This window comes from Glycine max, chromosome 13, assembly GCF_000004515.6.
Source record: "Glycine max cultivar Williams 82 chromosome 13, Glycine_max_v4.0, whole genome shotgun sequence".
NCBI lineage: Eukaryota > Viridiplantae > Streptophyta > Magnoliopsida > Fabales > Fabaceae > Glycine > Glycine max.
This window is the reverse complement of record NC_038249.2, coordinates 2,108,182-2,130,987: the sequence shown is the minus strand read 5'-3', so window position 1 is coordinate 2,130,987 and position 22,806 is coordinate 2,108,182. Positions and strand designations below refer to the sequence as shown.

General features: G+C 36.3%; 1 protein-coding gene across 3 annotated transcripts; it reads left to right on the top strand.

The window, feature by feature from the left end:
• The first annotated feature begins 847 nt into the window (after positions 1-847).
• Positions 848-22,053, top strand: LOC100783198 (uncharacterized). Of its 3 annotated transcripts, none has more exons than XM_006593805.4 (8): positions 848-1,300; positions 2,485-2,799; positions 2,950-2,998; positions 3,355-3,443; positions 3,589-3,637; positions 17,925-18,204; positions 18,301-18,379; positions 21,681-22,053. In XM_006593805.4, the coding sequence occupies exons 1-8, from the start codon at positions 947-949 to the stop codon at positions 21,858-21,860; spliced, it is 1,395 nt and encodes a 464-aa protein (XP_006593868.1). In that variant the 5' UTR covers positions 848-946; the 3' UTR covers positions 21,861-22,053. The 3 variants fall into 3 exon arrangements, with proteins under 3 accessions (XP_006593868.1, XP_006593867.1, XP_025980775.1); XM_006593804.4 differs by having other exon boundaries at positions 2,950-3,022; XM_026124990.2 differs by lacking the exon at positions 18,301-18,379 and having other exon boundaries at positions 2,950-3,022.
• Positions 22,054-22,806: the final 753 nt, after the last annotated feature.

Below are 22,806 nucleotides of genomic sequence, written 5' to 3'. Positions count from 1 at the left end.
AGTAGAGTATAAAAATATAAGTTCTACATCATTTGGCTGTTTATTCCATTTCTTTTTCATCTTATTTTTCTGCAAACAAATATACTCTAAAATTTGCACTTCTCCTTTCCAAGTTTGGATTTTTTTCATCATTTTAGTCATTGGGAATATGCACATAAGTTTTTCAAGAATCAAAGAGTTATATGACATTTTTATCATTTACCTTGATGTAATAAGAATATTATGATATTTTTACTTTAATAAAAAAAAATTAAACTTGAAAAAGTAAGATTTTAGCTCTCCATGAGAAAATTTTTGTGGAAAACTATTCAAAAACATTTATGAAAAATATCCTTTTCTATGAATGTTAATTTTTTAAAATAAATATCAAATATAAAAAATTAAGATTGTCCATCTAAGATTCTGATGAAATTAAAAGTTTCTCATCTATCGAACGTCCCCTCTCTAAACTTCAATGAATGGAGGCTTACCCTAGGTGATAGAAATGATAAGAAAATACCCCTCTTACATATACTCATAGCTAGTAGAATGTTAAGCAGATAGAAAATTAAAAAAGGAAAATGTTTGATCAAAGTCACAATGTTATCAAATACTTAGTGAGAGAAAAAAAATATAAATATAATAAAATTTATGGGATGTTTAATAGCGGAAAAGTTTTTTACTTTTTTAAGAATCTTAAATAAAAAATTATTATTTCAAAATATTTAATATGTAATTAATAAAAAAGATTGTAAAATAATTATGGTTTTGAAAGATCAATTTTAGTTAACTTTCCTAAGACAACATTTCCAAGAAAGAGACATGGCAAAATTTTAATTACATATTAATATCAATCAATCAAATGCATTCTACACATTCCCACAAAATGAAAAATGTGTATGGATTGTTTAAAATTAGGGGCGTTCAAGTATCACACATTTTTTAATTTTTGGTTCAGGTGAAGAAAATGCTGGCAACAGTGAAGGAGGGAAGGACGACGACGAGTGTGGTGGCGGCTGAGGAATACACGACGGAGTTCCGAGCCTACAATGACGACGCCTGGTACACGGTGCGCGTTTTGCTCGAAGGAGAGAGACTCATAGTGAAGTACCAGAACTTCTCCGACGAAAACGACGAGGCGTTTGAGCCCTCGCGGTTTGGGGATTGTGAGGACCTCGAGGACTTCAAGGAGCGCTTCAGGCCGCTCTCCAGACAGCTCCAGGACGCCGAGTGTCGTCGGTTCGGTCCCGGCGCTAGGGTCTGCGCTTGCCACTCCTTCGCCCCCGACGACGTTCGCTTCTACGACGCCGTCATCGACGGGGTACGCATTCTCGTTTACTTCATTACATGGCTTGACTTGGTGCAATGTTTTTAATATCGGTCGCGTTATGGTTTTGTCAATTTGTTGATATCATGGCAAATCACACAAATATGACTGATGCGGTCCCAATATTACTGTTGTGGAAACCTTGATGCTGCGGTCCAAATCATGGTCACGGTCGTGGACCATCTTTTAAAAGCTTGATTTGATGGTTGAAAGGAGAAGAAGAGAGAGAAGGAGAAGAGGGGAAAGAGGGCGTGGTTCCAATTCTTCTCACTAACAAACTAAAATTTGTTGATAAAAAACATAAATTACATTGCTTGTTTGTCTTGTTTGTGTGTTGTGGTGTGGCTTCAATAGTAAGGGTTAGTCAGTGATATAGTATATGATTGATATCCATGTTAATTAATTAATTAATGCAACAGTGTTTTGGTATGTTTATTAGTACTTATTAGTTATTAGCATAGCAACTACTACTAACATTTTACTATTATTGCCTAAAATTTAAGTGTTGCTAACTAAATGAGGTGGATCCTACTCCCTGTTAATGAATCTCATTTATTATTTGAGTAAATGTATAATTTTTTTTCCTGTCAGTTTGTGTGTAATGTATGTAGTTTTAGTGATAGAGAATGTCATTAAGTTTACTGATTCAATTGTATAGACATAAACTTTCAAGGACCAAATCAACTAAGGGTTGCCATTTTTTGAGATGAAATTCTATATTTACTCTTTATTATTCAGTGAAACTCAGCACAAATTTTATTTAGACTAGTAAAAACAAAGAGAGAACTAGATGAACATAAAAACAAGTACAGAGAGAGAACTAAATGAAGATGAAAACAGAGAGAAAAGTCGTATTCTGAGATTAATTCAATTGATGAATTAATAGGAACATGTACATGCTGCCTTTACATAATGGCGCCGATTGAGTAAGTATCAAACAGAATTCTAATCACCCAAGTAACTGAGCTGTTAATAGTTGGCAGCAAGCTACTGACTAACTAGCTATATTTGTCAATGGAAACTGACCAAGTCGTACTAGATACTAAATTCAATAGAATACAAAGCTGATGTCTTTTTATTTAGTGTTGGGGAAAATTACAGTCAACTTTTTAAAATTCTGGATGAAATTGCTTCTTCTGTATCTTTATGTACTTTTGATATTGTGTCTGCTTTCATAGGTGCAAGAAAACGAGCATTCTTGGGAAATAGGAGAGGAAGAATGCTTGTGCACCTTTCTACTTTACTGGTTGCATGGGCCAAATGCAAGAAACTTGACTGCTGAACCAATTGATAATATCTGTGAAGTTCAGTCTGCATGGGAGCTAGATCCTGCAGTGACTTCATTTCTGGATATGGCAGGGAAGAAAATACATTTGTTTTCTTCTCGTTATGTTTTAGCATCATCAGGAGTTTCTGGCCTAGAAATGGGGCCGTACTGCAACGGAAGCTCAAACACTACTCATAGAATGAGCTATTTTGAACGAATGGAAAAGGCAAGTAGTATATGCATCTTTTTGTAACCATGAGCATTTTCCATTGGCTTGCATGCAGAGAAAATTATAATAATAGTCATACAACACAAGTTCCAATTTTTGGATGTGTTCAGTGCCTGACATGATCTTATAATATATCCCTCTCTACAGGAAGCACAGCGTGCTATGCAGTCTGTTGACAATGTTTGTTCACCTGGAGGTTTGTTTCTATTTAATAGTAGAGGTTAGCACTAGAATTGTATTCAACTCCCTGGAATTTGATTAAAAAACCTTTTCTTGCTTTTCTGATATTTTTATCATTTTCATGATTCTCTTCATATGCTGTCCGTCTGGCTCTGTAAATCATAGCCATCAAAATCACATGTCAATGTTAAAGATCATATGATTTTACTAGACCCATAGAATTGAGTCAAATTCTACCTGACTTGCAAACAAGTACAATTTTGACTTCTGCAGTGATCTATTGTTATACAGCCATGAATTATGAACAATATGATGGCATTCATAGATGTGTCATAACTCAATCTCTTCCTAATTCTATTCGTTCTGTTTCAGTGTCAAAGAAAGGCTTTGAAATGATGCCATATTGCCCCAAAAGCTCAAACACTACTCATAGAATGACTTATTCTGGACAAATGATAAAGGCAAGTAGTATGTGTATCTTTATGTAACCATGAGTCCTTTCCATTAGCTTGAGAAAAATATAATAATAGCCATACAGGACAAGTTCCTAATCTTGGATGTGTTCAGTGGCTGACATGATATCTTATAATATATCCCTCTTTACAGGAAAGAGAACGTGTTAGGCGGTCTGTTGTCGATGCATGTTCACATGAAGGTTTGTTTCTATGTAATAGTAGTTAACACTAGAATTGGATTCAACTCACTAGATTTTGCTTCAAAAACGTTTTTCCTGCTTTTCAAATATTTTTATGGCTCTCTTCATATGATTGTCCATCTAATTCTGTTAGGACTTTGTAAACCATAGCTGTCAAAATCAAATGTCAACTTTTAGGATCGTATGATTTTATTTATTAGAGATTGGTTGTAAAGCTAATTTACCTATATCACACTAGACCATACATTGCCTATGTGGTCAGTGTTGTCAGTCAGCTTATGAATGACCCTCGAGAAAGGCATATGCAAGTAGTTGATAGGATCCTCCAATACATGAAGGCAAGTCCAGGGAAAGGCCTATTATTCAGAAGAGAAGGCTCCTTGTCTATGGAGATTTATGCTGATGCATATTATGCAAGGTTAGACATAATAGAAAATCCACTTCAAGATACTGCATGCTTCTAGGGGAAATTTGGTGACTTGGAGGAGATTTATGCTGATGCATATTATGCAAGGTTAGACATAATAGAAAATCCACTTCAAGATACTGCATGCTTCTAGGGGAAATTTGGTGACTTGGAGGAGCAAGAAGCAGAATGTAGTAGCTCAATCTTGTGCAGAAACTGAATTTCGAGCTCTGGCATAAGGTATATATGAAGGAGTATGGATAAAGATAATTCTTGATGATATCAAGATTAGGTTTGAGATCCCTATGAAGTTATTTTGTGATAATGAGTCAGCCATTAGCATTGCTCACAATCTAGTTCAACATGACAGGACCAAACACATTGAGATCGACAAGCACTTTATCAAAGAAAAGCTAGAGAATGTGCTATGGTTTTGTGTGATTTTCCACAGATGGACTTCCTTCACTTCCTATCCTGTGATTTTGTTCAATTAGAACCCTCGAGGTCCTACATCCCAACTTACCTGTTTCTTTGAGAAAGTCAAGAACGTACTTCCTTTGAGAGATAAAATTGCCTTTCCTTGAATAGGCCACCTCTATTCGAGGAAATACTTCAATTTCCCTAACTGTTTCATTTTGAATTGGGTTGCTAGTTTCTCCTTCAAGGTCAGTTTTTCTACTACATCATCTCCTGCAATGATCATGTCATCTACATATACCAAAAGTATGGTGATTTTTCTAGTAGGGGAATGCTTTATGAGTAGAGTGTGATCACCTTGGCTTTGTTTGTACTCCAAAGAAATAATTTCCTGTGTGAATTTCCCAAACCAAGCTCGCGGAGTTTGCATGAGGCCATATAATGCCTTCTTCAATCTGCAAACCTTGTTCTATCTACTATGAGCTCCAAATCCTGGGGGGATTTCCATGTAACATGCTGAAAAGTTTTGTGTTGGTTTGTGGGGACAATTATTGATCCTGGAAGCAGCCAAAATAGATTGTAGAGGTCTTAAAAAGAGCTACCTATGGAGGGTTTTGACCGTTGAAAAGTTTTGACCAAGAAAGAAGTTGAGTGAAGTGTCATCGTGTCAAGTGTTGTAGAGTGTGAGCCGTCAAGACGTCAGCAATTAGAGGCGTTATAAATGATATTAGAGCATACCTCTCTTCCAGTACGGTGTGGTTTGAGGACAAACAAGGTGGGTGAACATGTAACACCCTGATCGAATCATATCAGAATGAGAGAAATCTAAGGCTGTGTTGGTATAAGATTGTACAATTGAGGATGACTTATAAGAATTAATTGGTATTATCTATGCTAACAAGATGCATCCACTTTTTGATAGCCTATTACTTAAGAATTCCACAGTTGAGCGTGCTTGACTTGGAGTAATTATGGGATGAGTGACCTTCTGGAAATTTTCCCAGAAGATGTGAGTTAGGATAAAGCACACAAAAAATTCTCGTATTGGTTTGTGAGGACAGTCATTGATCCTGGAAGTAACCAAAACACATTGTCGAGGTCTCGGAAAGGGTTACCTACGTAGGGTTCTGATCGGTGGAAGGTGACCAACAATGAAGTTAAATGAAGTGAACGTGTGAAGTGTCATAGAGTGTGATTCATCAGGACATCAACAATCAGGAGCGTTACACAAGTCCCAGCCAACATGGGCTGCTTGAGAAAGGATAACTCGTACTGTATTCAACTTTGCTACATGGGCAAATGTCTCCTTATAAGCTATCCAACAAGTTTGGGTATACCTTTTTGCCACTAGTCTTCCTTTGTGTCGGCCTACTGTCCCATCAAATTTGTACTTCACCGTGAATATTTATCTACACCCTACAACCTTCTTGTCTTTGGGTTTTTCAACAATCTCCCAGGTTGAATTTTTTTCTAATGTTAATAAGAAACCCCTAATTGGATCATAAGAAAATTTAGCATAAATATTCAAAGAAATGGAACTAAAAGATGAAGAAATATCAAAATGGAAAAGATAGAAATGGTAGTGACGCCACAATCAAAACTCGATTGATAAGTCAAAGAAGGATTAGCCACAAAGAAAGTGTTTCTTTGATAAGAATCTAAAGGTTCTAATCCAAGAACCAAGAGAGAACTCTCACATAGCACAAAGACTAATGTCCAATTTCATAAAAAAGTTTAGTTTACAAAATGTTTGTAGTCCTATTTATACTACTAACTAATAAGACCCAGTTGACACATAGGCCCAACAAGCTAAACAAAAAATTACATAAAAATAAAGTCCAACAAAGACCCAAAACAAAATTGCACAATTCCCTAATCTACTATTTGACTCTAGTGTAGCCTTAAGCCTCCTTTTTTTAGACCTCTATCAAAGGCCCTCATCTCTTCCTTTATGGCTTGATCCCAACGTTCATCACTCAGTTTCTTGAATTGAAGTTGGTGGTGCTTTTGTTTCATCAATGGCAGCAATAAAACTTTGATGCTGGTTAGAGAGATGGTCACTGGAGACATATTGAGAATAAGATATTTAACACAAGACCTTTTTTCTTTCCTCAAGGTAATAGGTATGTTATGATTAACCCTTACCACCTTAGTGTTACCTTTAGGGGCACTCATCTTCGGGTTAGACAACTCTTCTTGCTTTGGGACCAGAGTGGGTTTCTTCTTCCTTCAATATATCGTGCCAAAGAAACGTTTTTCCTTTTCAGCTTTATTATGAGCTTCCTCCTTTATCTCATTTGTGATTTCACCATTGGCTCCTTGGGCACCTTGTAAAGACAAGGGTAATGACTCTAAAGTAGACTCGTCTTCAGCTTCTATGACTTCTAGATTTCTCTTCCCCTGAAGTCGAGGATTGACAAAGAATGACTCAGTTTCATGAAAGATGACATCCATGGAGACGAGGAACCGATGACTCTGGGGATGGTAATACTTGTACCCTTTTTATTTGAGGGGTAACCAACAAAGACACATTTGATTACCCTTGGATTTAGCTTACCATGACGGGGACTATGAGAATGGACAAAAGCAACACAATCAAATACACGACATGATAAACTAGACATTAGGGGAGAAGAGGGAACAAAGGACATAAAGGATTCAACAAGAAGAACACCGTTTAAAACTCGAGTGGGTAACCTGTTAATGAGATATGTGACAGTTAGGACAACTTCTCCCTAGTAGGTATTGAGAATAGACATTTGGAAGAGAAGGGTTTTGGCAACCTAAAGATGACAATTTTTTCTTTTTGCAATCCCATTTTGTTAGGGAGTATTAACACATCTTAGCTCATTCATAGAGTTTGAGAGAGAGAAAAAGAAGAAGAAAGTTGGAAGATATTATTATTGATTCAGAATCAAAGGTTGGTTACAAACTGATCCTGTTTCTCTATTTATAGAGAAAGCAAATATGATTACACATAACCTAACTAAGGCAGTTAACTAACCAAAGTTAGTTACTGCTCTAATAGAAATAACAACTTCCAACAAAATAACAGAAATAACAAAACCACAACTGTCCTAACTGAATCATAACTGTTCTAATAGCTGCCTTAACTGAATCACAAAGTAAAACTTACTTAATACACTAATACTAATGGGGTTGAGAATCAGAAATGGACTCAACTACATTGAGTTTGGACCTTAGAAAGAGAAATCGAGTTGGTGACAGAGGCTTAGTGAGGGCATCAACCCATTGATCTATAGCAGGAATATGATACAATTTGAGCTCTTTAGCTAAGATTTTCTCCCTGACAAAAAAGATGTCAATTACCACGTGCTTAGTTCAGGAATGAAGAACTGGATTATGACTGATAGCTACTGCACTTTGGTTGTCACAGTAAATCTCTAGGGTCTGAAACGGAACAGATAACTCTGTTCAAAGAGTTTGAATCCATGTAACTTCAGTCATGGCTTGAGCCAAACTCCTGTATTTAGCTTCAGTGGAAGATCTAGCCACAATTTGTTGTTTCTTGGACCCCCACAAGACCCAATTAGGACCAAAATAAATCACTGCACCAGAGGTAGACCTTCTATCATCTGGATTCGAGGCCCGATCAACATCACAGAGGGCTTTGATAGTAAAAGGCTGAGAGGAAGGAGCAGCCTTGAAATGCAGACCATGATGAATAGAGCCTTTAAGGTACCTTAGAATACGTTTAACAGCTGTCCAATGAGAGTCCATAGGATTAGCCATGAACTGACAGACCTTTTTCACAACATAGCTTAACTCAGGTCTTGTAACGGTTATGTATTGAAGAGCACCAACAACAGACCTATAGAGAGATGGATCACTGAATAAATCCGTGCCAGCTTTAGTTAACTTGCAATTAGCAGTCATAGGGGAGGAAATAGGTTGTGCTTCTGCCATTTTGGTTTTCTGAAGCAAATCTCTGATATATTTGCTTTGAGTCTGTAGAATAGTTCCATCAGCCACTGATTTGATTTCAATACCAAGAAAATAGTCAAGTTTACCCAATTGTTTAAGAGAAAAGTTGGAATGCAGCTTAGTGGTGAGTTGCTGAATTTCAACATTGGAGGTACCAGTGATAATAATATCAACGAAGGATCGCACTTAGTGGCCACAAACCCAAGCTGTAAAAGAGTTCATTTGAGCCTATCAAACCACTGTCTTGGGGCCTGTTTAAGGCCATACAAAGACTTTTGTAGCTTGCAAACCAAGGTTTTATCTGAACTTTCGAAGCCTTGTGGCTGCTGCATGTAGATAGTTTCTTCAAGATGGTAATTTAAAAAGGCATTTTTGACATCTAACTGGAACAAATCCCATTTATTAGTGAGAGCAAGAGTGATAATCAGCCTGATTGTAACAGGTTTTATCACAAAAGAAAAGGTTTCATTAAAGTCACAACCAACAACTTGATGAAATCCTTTAGCCACTAACCTAGCCTTGAACCTGTTAACAATCCCATCAGCATTCTCCTTAATTCTGAAGACCCACTTACAACCCACAACTTGTCTGTCTTTGGGAAGAGGAACAAGATCCCATGTTTTATTGTCAAGAAGAGTCTCATACACTTGTTTCATAGCAGCAAACCATTGGGGGTCAGCAAGAGCCTGTTTAACAGTCTTAGGTTCACAATGTGCCAAAAACAGTGAAGGATGCAACCTAGATTGATGAATTCCAGACTTGGATCTGGTTTGCATAGGATGGACATTTTGTGAGGTAAGAACAGGATTCGAGGAAGGAGAACTGACAGTGTGAGACTGAGAAGAGGTACTGAACAGTTCACTTGGATTTCTGTTTAAGTCAGAAACAGTGTTAGAGTGTTCATTAGTAACAGAATTTGGTTCAGCATTTGAAAGAGGGGAAGATGATGTGACATTTTAAGAATTAGGGAATTCAGTATTAAGGGATCTAGAGGGATTAACATTTACAGAAATAGAATTAGTTTCAGCATGTTGAGAAGAATGAGTGAGTTCATTAGGTAAAGGTGAAACAAGAGGAATATGAGCAGTAGGTAAAAAATCACTCTTAGAAGAAGTGATAGAGTTGGATAAAGGTGGAAAAATATCATTGTAAGGATATTTAAGCTCATTGAAGATAACATCTTTGGAAACATATAATTTGCCATTAGGAGAGAGACACTTGTAGCCTTTGTGAGAGGTGGAATAACCAAGGAACAAACACTCATGTGACCTGAAATTAAGTTTGTGTTTATTATAGGGTCTAAGAAAAGGATAGCAAGAACATCCAAAGTTCCTAAAAAAATTGTAATTAGGTGACTTGTTGAACAAAACAGTATAAGGAACTTGAAATTGAAGAGAAGCAGTGGGAAGTTTGTTTATCAAATAAAGAGCAGTTTAGAAGGCAAAATCCCAAAATTTTAAAGAGAGAGAAGCTTGTTTGAGAAGAGTGAGGCCTAACTCAATGTATTGCCAATTTTGATGATGTATGTGAGGACAAATTAGCCTGTGAATGATCCCATGGGTTTGAAGAAATGAGTAAGAGGTCTAAATTCACCTCCCCAATCTGTTTGAACACTCTTAATTTTGGTATCAAATTGGAGTTCAGTCATGGTTTTAAATTGCTGAAAAACAGAAAATGTTTCTGATTTATTTTTAAGAAAATAGATCCAAGTGAACTTAGAATAGGCATCATATTTTTGCAGTGCAAAAAAACAAAGAATAGGCATCAACAAAGCAGATATAATAAGAGAAAACATTTGAGGATGAAATATGAGATGGTCCCCACAAATCACTGTATATAAGTTCAAGAGGAGCAGAATATACAGTTTGAGATAAAGAAGATGGTAGTCTATGTGACTTTCCAACACAACAAGCAACACATAATTCAAACATAGTTTTATTAACTATGGGTATATTACAATGATTAAGCACAAGCCTTAGTACATTAGCATTAGGATGGACCAATCTAAGGTGCCATATAGTTTGAGAGCTAGTACTAGGTGCTGTTTTAACATCAGAAACTGCGTTTACAAAGGAATTAGAAATTTGTGTATTAGAACCACTAGAAACAGAAGTAATAGCAGAATCAACACTGGAATTTGAAAGTATGCAGGTGGCTGAGGCAGAGTCTTTGAGTTCAAGATGTGGAAATATGTAGAGGCCATAAGGACCCAGTGAACCTTGAAGTAGGATTTCATTGGTTCCTTGTGATTTCACAGCACAATGATTAGGATAAAATTCAAAGAAAACATTGTTATTCTTAGAAAATTTGCTGACACTGATTAAGTTTTTAGTGATGGTAGGTACATGTAATAATTGTTTTTAAGGACAGACTGACTCTAGGATTAATAGGGGAAACAAACTTTGTGTAACCAGAAGGCTTAATAGAAAGGTCTTGGCCATTACCAATGTATATTTGATTTGGTCCCTTAAATGGACCAAGTTGTTGGATGTTTTCAGACTCTCCAGTTACGTGGAACGATGCACCTGAATCAGGTATCCAAGTAGTAGAGTTAGGATCTTGATTTTCAGAATTAACAGCATTGCACTAGGTTGGGAATCTTTGTGAGAATTAGTTCCCTGATCCTGTTTTGAACCGAAGGTGTTTGATGAATTGCTTTGAAACACTGGTTCCATCAATGTGAGAGACGCATTTGGCTGAAAATCAGAATCATAGCGAAAATGACACACCGCAATTGTGTGACCAAATTTGAAGCAACGTTGGTACTGAAAATTTGCATAACGACCGCGGCCTCTGCTGCCACCACAACAACCTCCAGCACAACCAAAGCCATTGCCTCCACGATTGTAGCCACCGCCACGGTCAGAATCACTGCCTCCACGATTGTAGCCACTGCCACGATTGAAGTCCCCATGATTTCCAGAATAATTGGATCGATTTTGTGAACTGAAATCATTCGAGGATGAATTGTAAGAATTCGAAGATGAATTGTAACCTTGAGCAACATTAATTGATGATGAATCAGGGAAGTGCTTCTGAAACTTTTTCATGCTTCCCTCATGTGTGAGCTGCAATGCCTCTACTTCTCCAATCAGAAGTGGTTCAAACTTACTTTCGATCACTGGACTGTACTCCTCTGGTAGGCCTTCAAGAATTGCATCAAGGTGTTCATGCGGAAGAACAGGATCTCCACACGATCCAAGTGCATCGACTATGCATTTGATGCGCAGATGAAACTCACGCATTGTTTTCTGCTCAAGCATTGTAGTTTTGAGTTCTGTTAGAAGAATCCTAGCTTTCGCACGTGTTTGCTTTTGAAAATAGTCATGGATCTGCTCCCAAAGCTGATATGAAAGAACACATCCGATAATTCGAGATAGGATTGAAACTGAAAGAGTCGATTAGAGCCACGATAGGAGAATTTGATCTTGTTGTTCCCAATCAGTGTATACTGGATTTTCATTTCCAGCTTCACAATGTGCATCTGTGAGAAAGCGCATCAGGATCTGAGGACTTGCCATGAAACACTGAAGTTTATGAGCCTTGATGACAGGTTCTACCTATTGCCTCCATAGCAGGAAGTTAGAATCATCTAACTTCTGAGAAATCAGATGAAATGAAGGAGTAGCGGAAGCGAAATTCTGATTTGTTGCCATGGATAGACCTCAAGCTCTGGATACCATCATAGAGTTTGAGAGAGAGTAAAAGAAGAAGAAAGTTGGAAGATATTATTATAGATTCAAAATGAAAGGTTGGTTACAAAATGATTTTGTTTCTCTATTTATAGAGAACAAATATGATTAAACATAACCTAACTAAGGTAGTTAACTAACCAAAGTTAGTTACTGCTTTAACAGAAATAATAGCTTCCAACAAAATAACAAAAATAACAAAACCACATCTGTCCTAATTGAATCATAACTGTTCTAACAGATGCCCTAACTGAATCACAAAGTAAAACTTACTTAATACACTAATACTCATGAATAATGCCATTATCAAAAACAAATTTAGAGGACTCATGATTTACATACTCTTTGTCATTATCCAATCTAATTCTTTTGATGATCTTAACAAATTGATTTTGGACAAGACAAAAAAAACTCGCAAAAATTTGATAAACCTTGGATTTACTTTTCATAAGATATGTCCATGTTACTCAGATATAATCGTCAATAAAGGTCCCAAACCATTTCGCACCAGATATAGATTCCACAGTTGGTCCCTACACATCAATGTATTTAATCAAAAGGAAAAGAACTTTTATTATTACTAACAAGAAGAGATGCACGATGGCGCTTTGTCAACTGACAAATATCACAATTAAAATGACTCAACTGACTCTTTTGAAAACAAGGAAATAAGGACTTAAGAAGACTAAATGGAGGATGCCCAAGTTGTTTGTGGTGAAACCATATTTGAGAGGTAACCTAAGTGTCTGACTTTACTTGTTGGCTTGATGGTAAGTTTTGATTCTGATCATGAATCTTCTTGTGCTCCAAGAAGTACAACCCACCTTGCTCTTTAGCAATTAAAATTGTCTTCCTCGTGGCAAGGTCTTGCAAGACACAATGAGAATGGAAAGATGTTACTGAGCAATTCAAGTCTCTAATAACCTTGTGTATAGGAAAAAGGCTATTAGCCAATTTTGGGACATGTAAAACATTATGTAAGAGAAGAGAGGGCTTTATTTGAATGCTCTTGGAGCCAGCTATGGGTACATTATCTCCATTTGCAACCATAATGAGTTGTCTATCATATGCTCTTGAATATGAGGCAACTGTAATGAGTTATTTACAACAAACATCTCAAGTGTCAAGTTTGTAAGACTAGACATCTGTGGTTGGTCTAATAATAGCTCGATAATGGGTGGTCTGATATGTCCAACAACAATCGCTAGAATAGACTTTGATAACATCTTAAAATATGGATTTGGGTCTAATTCAATGCTACAAAACTCATTCTAAGACGAGGGTAGTCCCCCCACTTGTATACTCTGTCTTAGAAGTTAGTTTTTAGTAATGTGTTAGACCCAAACCCACATTATAAGAGGGTATCAGAGCCTATATTAGATCCATTAGCCAGTCCACCTACCATATTATCCATGCACTAAGTTTAAAATTGTTGGGTGTGAGGGGATGTGTTGGGAAAAATTATAGTTCCACATTGACTAGAAATAGTGCCACGCCACTACTCAACAAAAAGCGGATACGAGTTGTTATGGGGGGAATTGACGGAAGAAAGACAGGAACATGAATTTGGGGAAATATGGAAACTCAAAATTCCCCTAAAGACAGCAGTGTTCACTTGGAGGCTAATTCGGGATAGATTACCAACAAAGACAAACCTTCGAAGGAGACAAATAGAAGTAGATGATATGCTGTGCCATTTTTGCAGAAATAAGGAGGAGGGGGCTGATCACTTGTTCTTCAATTGTAGCAAAACCCTCCCGTTATGGTGGGAATCAATGTCCTGGGTCAATCTCACCACTGTTTTACCACAAAACCCTAGGGACCATTTCCTACAACATGGAACCGAGCTAGCCGACGGAGTCAAGTCTAAAAGGTGGAAATGCTGGTGGACTGCCTTAACCTGGACTATATGGCAGCATAGAAATAAGGTGGTGTTCCAAAATGGAACTTTTCATGGTTCTAAGCTGCTCGACGATGCTTTACTCCTACTATGGTCTTGGAACAGAGCAATGGACAAGGATTTCACTATACACTTTAACCAATGGTCCTCCAATCTGAAGGAAGGATTCTGTATTTAGGGGGGGCGGGTGTGGGTGGATTCTTGTAACACATTTTTGTGTCTCCAGCTCTTTCTCAATTTTTTGGAATAGCTGGATTCACTTCTATTCCTATGTAATTTCAGTACCACTGGTACTAGTCTATATATATATATATATATATTATATTTTTGCTGAGCAAAAAAAAAAATAGTGCCACGCCTTTTTTCTCCAAAGTCGTCCACAATGCATCTCTTGGGACATGGTTATAAGCTTTTTCAAATCCCTTATCTTTTTTCTCTATAAGCTTATATATCTTATGTTCTCCATTCTTTGTCCCTAGGTCCTTGTAAAACTCTTCATATGATTCAGATCATGCTTCACTTATCACTTTTCTTGTCTCATTCCCAGCATATTGATACCTTGACCAATTTTCAGCATTGTTGCACCCCAGCAAGATTTCCAAGCTCTGTCTTTTGTTTTTGACGTTTTCTTTAACCTTTTCATCCTGCCACCAAGATTCCTTATCTCTTAACCCAAAACCTTTTGATTCACCCATGACTGCTTTGACAAATTTTCTTATCTTCTTTGCCATACCATCCCAAATGAGGTTAGCATTGCCTTGTTTCCCAACTACCTTCCTCCAATAAATTCTGCTAAAGTCAAAAGTTCATCTCCCTTCTAATGCCACCACTCCTTGGGTTTGGGTCTTGTCACTTGTCTGTTTTTTTGTATATGTTTTTTGAACTGAATGTTGAAAAAGCCACCTAAGTTGTGGTCACTCCTAGATAGAGGGGTATGTAGAAAGTCTCACATGGTGGGTAGCCATGGGCAAAATTGGGACATGTTGAAGTCCCACATTGACTATAGATAATACCTAGGTAGACTATATAAGTGAGGAACAATTCTCATCTTTTAAGCTGGTTTTGTCGGGTTGAGTTAGGTTCATAACTCACTTTCTACACTAATCATCAAGAATCAATACCCTATGTTGTGTGGTTAGACTCTCCTGGTATCACCTTACAATCCTTACAAACCCTTTTGTCAACACTTTTCACCAAAAAGAAATCAATATGAGACCTTGAGCTTCCACTTTTATAAGTTATAAGATGTTCTTCCCTTTTCTGGAAACAAGTGTTCATAATCTTAACATCATAAGCCATAGAGAAGTCAATAATTGTTTGGCCTTCTTTATTTAGATCTCTAAAACCAAAACCACCATGTGCACCTGTAAATTGCCTTTTTTGAATACCAACATGTCCATTTAAATCCCCACCTAAGAAAAATTTCTCATGGAATATCAATCCCTCCAAGTCTTCCCCAAAACTTTTCCTTCACATGTGCCTCTGTTCCTACTTGTGGTGCATAAGCATTGATGATATTTATAGTCTCTTGTGCCACCATAAATATTACGGCTAATATTTTGTCTCCAATTTTCTTTATATCCACTGCACTTTTTTTCCAAACCTTGTCTACCATAGTACCTACTCCATTCTTTCCTCTAACTTTCCCGGTGTACCATAGCTTAAAACCTGTAATATTTATCTCCTTGGCTTTTTCTCCATATCATTTAGTCTCTTGTAGGCACATAATGTTAATCATTCTCCTAATAATGGTGTCCACAACCTCAATAGACGTACCTATCAAAGTACCAATATTCTAAGTAGCAAATCTGATCAAACATTTCTAAACTAGCTTCTTTACCCAGATTCGTCCAAGAAAATGTGAGAGTCCTTGCACATTTAACACTACATTTTTGCACTGATGCTACGGCCCTTGCTCTTTTGACACTATCAGTGTTATCAAATAGCGACCATGGTGGCGCCATGGCGGAATAGCGTTGCGGGAATTTGAAAAACCGCCACCAAATAGCGGTGGCGTTGCGGGTTGTGGATGGTGGCGCCATGGCGGCCGCCATAGCTATGGCGGAATTGCGGCTATTTTTTTTGTTTTTTGCGGGATAGGTGTTGGGCTGACCCGACCTGACCCAACCCTAACCCGATTTTCGCATGCAAAAGGGGTGAGCAGTGGGAGCAGGAACGGCACCACGCGAACGAGACGCGGCACCCCGCACCAGCACCTGCACCACGACGGCGAACTTGGCACCCCACACCAGCACCATGCACGCGACACGGCACCCCGCATCAGCGCACCACGCATGCGAGCACGGACGGCGATGACAGCGGCAGCAACAGCGCTACCGTCTGTGACGGAGGGCAACTGGTTCTGTTTTTTTTTTTCTTTTTTTGTTGTTTTTGTTCTGTTTTTTTTTTTTTATCTTTTTTCTGTTTGACACCCCTTTTTTATTTTTGGTTCTGCTTTTTTTTTTTTTTCTGTTCACCCCTTTTTTTTTGTTCAGCCCTTTTTTATGATCTTTTTCTGTTTGACATCCCTTTTTCTGTTTTTTATGCTTTTATCCTTTTGTTATTTTGAACTCTTGAATGATTGGTGTTGGTACTTGGTTATTGTGTGAACTCATGAAACTTTTTTAGTTTATTTGAATACAATCCATTGTTTTTTTTTAATTTTTTATTCATATTTATTTTTTATTTATTGTTTTTGTTAATATTTATATGTATATATATATAATTTTTTTTGTCCACCATGACGTCTGCCATTTTCCGCTACGCCATCCGCCATATTTTTATGGTGGATTTTTGGCTTTCCGCCATGAACCGCCATCCGCCATTAACAACACTGGACACTATACATGGGCGATATAGCACGTTATTTTCTAGCAACGACCTAGCATTAGCTGAAATATGTCGTGAATAATCCATGATAAGTATAACAATGAGTTTTACATTTGGCTGCCGAGAGCCTAATATAACCCTCCTCCTTAACCCGGGCTTGGGAAGGGCTATGAAAAGACATAGGGGCAGTTACAATCCACAAGTGTCACAAGCCAAAATCCTATCCAAGTTAGAAATCAGACGGGCAGAACCAAGCAAATGATAACAAGGGTACCAATCAAAAGAAGAAGCTTCTTAACACGTGGGTAGAAAATAAAAAAAATTCAACAAGAATTAGTACTAATATTTATTTAAAAGGAAACTAAACAAAAGATATTAAATGTGTTCTCTAAAAAAAAAGATATGAAATGTGTCAAATCACCAAATCTCCTTGTGTGTTGCTTCCCCGATCAAGTCAACTTTTAGAACCAAAATGTGTGCACGCCAAAGAACGTGCAATTAATCTGCAACAACATACAGTACTGCATCCTTTCTTGCAGCTCCATCCTCATCATCCTAATAGACAACATTTGACACTTTAGCAAACTCAAGTAATTCTTGGTCTCAAAAAGAACTACTTATAGGGTTTTGACTGGTGGAGGGTTCTGACCAAAAAGAATGTTGAGTGAAGTGTCATCATATGAAGTGTCATAGTGTGAGAGTTGTCAAAGAGTCTATAATAAGGGGAGTTACAAATGATACCAGAGCAGACATCTCTTTCAGTATAGTGTGGTTCATCATTTTAGGCCTAAATTTTTTGTCCCTCTAATTTTGAAATGCCCGTTTTTTTTTCGTTTTAAGTGCTATCTAAATCATTTTTCATATCCTTATAAAGCGCTCTCTAACGCACTTTGAAGGACAAAAAATGATTCATTTCAAATTTAGCAAGAGGAAAAAAATATTTTTTTTACCGGGACTAAAACTGAAATTTGAAAATTTTAGAGAGACAAAAACATATTTAATTCTTTATATTTTTACAATGAAGTTCTATAATATAAATCTTCTAACCTTTTTTTCCCTTGGATTTCATTTGTTTTTTGTCTTTTATTTGGTTTATAGTTGGTTGTCATGATAGAAGAATGGAAGATAAGGAGCTTGAAGGAACAAAAGACGTGTGTATGATATTGATTACAAATATCGACAAAGAGTTATGTCCACTGACAATTACAGAGTTCTTAAGGAGACATACTTCTGTATCAGCCAGGGTCGTTATTTTTCCAAGTTTTTCAATGGAGGTATATACCAAAGGAGCCATTATGGTGAATTCTACAAGAGAGTTCCAAGAGCTGTGTGACTTTTTGAATAATCCCAACCGCATCATAACATCTTCAACTGGCAGGTATTTTGCTTTTTGCATGAATAGTTCTTAAATATTGATGTAGTATTATTGTTTCCATTTGTTGTTTAGAATTAATCTATTCAATGTCGTTTTTAGGCCTTGGGTGATACTTGAAAAGGTAGTGGGATTCAAAAATATTAAAGCATCGATAGGAGCATTGGTGCATACATCCGAGGTAGATTTCATACCCCATTTCCTTCCCTCCTTTTTACCAACAAAAAGAATATTTTAGGCTAAAATATATGAATGATCCCTAATCTTATTTTTTGGTTCTAAATTGTTTTTCTAATTTTTAAAAGTTCTAAAATAGTCCCCTTGTTTAATTCATGATAAGTTGGTCCTTGTTAAAAACTTATTGCTTTTGAATTTTGGGCACACGGTTTTGAACCGTGTTTTTTTATTGATTCAAGATGTGAAAATTGTCCTATTAACTTACTTTCTTAAACACTATACGAATCAACTAATGTTTGAAAGTCAAAACAAAGAAAGCCATAAACATAGTAAAAATCACATGAAAAGTGTGAGTCTCATGAGCAGTAAGAAAAGAATGTGATATTAGATTTTTCAGTTTTATGATTGTTCATGGGACTTACTTTTCATGCACTTTTCGCCTTGATTACGTCTCTTTTTGGTCCAAACATTAGTTGGTTTACACAATTTTCATGTAGATGAATCCAATGAGACAAATTTCACATCTTGAATCAATAAAAAAAAAAAGTTCAAAACTGTACCTGAAATTAAAAAAATGGTATGTTTTTCATAACAACTAACTTGTTATGAATCGAGATCGTTTTAGAACTTTAAAAAATTATGAGACTAATTTAAAACCAAAAAAGTAAGTTAAGAGATCATTTGTATATTTTAACCATATTTTGTGGCTTAGTAGTGGAGTATGGTAGTTGGTCAAGACTATAGGGGCACCCATGGTCAAATTGAGACACCAAAAAAATCATTAAATTGATTAAGTACTTTGATCAGTCTGGCATTGTAGGGGCACTCATTTCACTAGAGGCACTGTACAAGCCATCTTATCCATTGTTTCTGAAAATCTTATTATATTCCCCTGACTCTAGTTTTAGATAAAATTGTACCCCTAATTTTACTTCAGCAGGTTCAGGAGGGAACTCCGAAAGTTGTTTAGAGTATTTTTCTTTTTTCGAAACACAAAATGAAACTTTATTGATAGATTTGACTAACACAAGATGTGTTGCATGTTAGAACCAAATAATTACATTGTTATAGCCTAAAGCCACCAAAACCCAAAGCAACAATATATGCATCATTTAACAATAAAACATCACCCTGCCATTTGTAATCGTCCCTACCTCAACAGCTTGCAAACCTATACAATAAGCCCAAACCATTAGTCACCTAACTCCTGCTGTTGCTGCATTTAACATTGTCTGTCACTAAAATAAATAGCCAAAACAGGTCTTCACTATAATTTCACTCCTCATGAATCAACAGTGATGTTTTTATTTTTATTTTTTTATTTGTGTGTTGTGTGTATATTTTTAAAAGGAGGAGATATGATATGCAAAAGAGATATATTTTGTAGAGGAGCTTTTATCAATATTTCATTCATGGTCATTACAAGTTTTTATGGAAAACTTATAAAAACTTGTAAACTCTTGTACATCATCTTCATTAAAAGATTTTTTGGAACTTGCAAACCCTTTCTTCATTACAACTTTTTACAAGTTTTTGTGGAACTTACAGATCCTTTTTTTATGTGACCCCCTCTCTGGTTGGATCATGTGGGGTGATTTTTCTTATATCAAGAAGCTCTATTTATAGACCTAACATCCGAATCTTAAAAGAAGAGAAATCCATAATAAGATAATATCTTTGTAAATTCTAAACAATATCCTAAAGATTTGAAACAAATAATAACAAATTCTTAAAAGATAAACTAAATTGTTCTTTTCTAAAAAATTAAAGATATTAGACATATCTCAACGCTCCTTGACTGAATATCTTTGGGTATCTGATCTGGCTTTCATGTTTGAAATTTGCCTTTCCTCCTTTTGATGCTTGCTTGCTTTCTTCCTTTTTATCTTTCTTCTTTTCTCTGATCACTAGTCCTCAATAACTATCAACTCTGATACCATTAATATGTTTTTTGTAAGCTCTGATACCACTGATGGGGTTTTATTTTGTGTTTGTGTATTTGTAAAGGGAAGAGATATGTTTTGCGGAAGAGATATGTTTTGTAGAGGAGATTCATCAATATTTCCTTCATGGTCATTACAAGTTTTTGTGGAACTTTCAAACCCTATATGACCCCACTCTCTGGTTGGATCAAGTGGAGTGATTTTTCTTATATTAACCTCTATCTATAGGCCTAGAGTCCTAATCTTAAAAGAAGAAACAAATTCCTAATAAGATAATATCTTTTTTAATTCTAAACAATATCCTAAAGATTTGTGAACCTCATGGTTTTTCCCTTGTAAGATGCCTCGGTGGGTTTGAGGAGAGAGGGTGCTATCCTTGACCTTGACTTCTAAGCGATGTGAGACTCTATGGCTACCGGAACTAGCCTCCTGATCGAGGCTAAGGACAAGAGTGGCCTAGGCCCTCCTTTCAGTGCCAATGTTCCAACCTCAAGTCTACTACATTGTTAGGTCATCGGATCCGAGGTATTGTCTGCTTTGGCATTGGTCTAAACCTCATTGGTTTTGTCCTTAAAAGGCACCTCGATGTGAGTGGAGAGGTCCTTGGTTTTGACTCCTAAGTGATGTGGGACTTTGTGCATACTGAAAAAACTACCGGTGGCAATTTTCCAATGAAATAAAATATGCATTTCACTATATCCCATCCCACTGGTTGCTTTTTTGGTATTTGAATCCTCTCTGAATCTGAGAGGTTATTGTATAAGCCAAACATATTGTGCTATTATAATTCAGTATCCATGCATCACCACGCTGGCCATTTGCTAATCACCCACTTTTTCAGTATATGCTCCCCTCTTCCAAAACCATTCGCATAAAACAACACGCCTTACCCATCATACCCCTTGTCCCTGCCGATGCAGAATTGCTGCATACTTAAAGACGCCACCAGACATGATAATGGATCAGTAAACAAACACGTAAGTGGATACAAAAACCCGCATATGCTTGTTAACCACTGCAACTACTGGACCATCACCAGTTCCATCATCTCTTCTAGGCCTTTCTTTGCTGTGAGCACCAAAAAATTTCTGTTCTTCCAAATGCTCCAAACAGCTGCAAACCAAACAATATACCAGATGTATGTTTTTTTCCTAGAGCAATTAATCAATCCCTTGAATTGGAGAAAATGACTTGTGGTATTCACATACTTACGTGCCTCCATACCCCATGTTCTCCATAAATATGCAGAGTTTTCACATTCTAAGAATAAAATGACTTGTTTAGATGTTATTCCTTCTGGTTCGAGTAATAATAACCATGACAATTCTCTGTTTTCTTTGATATTGATTTTATTTTTTGCAGAAAATAAAGAGGGGAACGAGCAACAATTTGAAGGTTGTACATTCAGGAACTAAAGAATTCAAAATAGCTAGTAATAAGAGGGATTTGTTTTTTGAATTTTCTGAGCACCAAGAGCGGCTACGCAAGAAGCTTGCACTTGAGGAAGGAAAGATATTTGCAGCTAATGAACAACTTTCTTAACTATTTGTCCTTCAGATTTTACTGTTTCTTTTTGCTAATATGTAAATATAAATAGTATAAGGCTATGGCTTATGGACATGATCTTTTTTACCCCTAAGATTGTTGGGAGTTGGGTTGTAAATGTACGTGACTAGAGCGTAAGAAAATTTTGATAGGTCTATAATTCAAAAAGGCTCAAAGGTAATTCAATTCACACCCCCTTTCTTTTGTTACTCTCTTATTCCAAAAATTAGTTTTTAAAAGGGTAAAATATGTTTTTCATCTTTGTAAAATTGACAAAGTTAGTCCCTCTAAAATTTTGGGAATTGCTAGGGGCACCCAACAAGATTGTTGGTGCACCCAGCTATTTTTTAGAATTCCCAAAATACCCCTTAATGTTTCTGCGGAAGAAGGGTTCTTCCGCAGTTAATGTTACAACTGTGGAAGAAAAATCTTCTTCCGTGCCATCTCACGGAAGAAGGTTCTTTCGTAGTTGTAAATTACAACTACGGAAAAATCTTTTCCGTGAGTTCTTACGGAAGAACACTCTTCTTCCGTGCCATCTCGCGGAAGAACTTCTTTCGCAGGAAGCCACGGAAGACCTTCTTCCGTAAGTTAATTTTTTTTTTTTCGATTTTAAATTTTTGGATTATTTTGTATTTGCCTATGTTATTTTGTATTTTGTATTTTACTATTACAAAATTTATTGTATATTTAATTCGGGTTATTATTACAAAATAAAAAATATTTATTTAATATATTAAATTTTGTAATAGTAAAAAAATTTGTGAAAGTAAATATTTTTTATTTTTAAAAGAATATACGGATTAAATATTTTTTATTTAATCTAGGCTACTATTATAAAATTTAATGTATACTTAATTTGGATTACTATTACAAAATTTAATGCATTAAATATTTTTGTAATAGTAACCCGAATTAAAGCATTAAATATTTTTTATTTAAT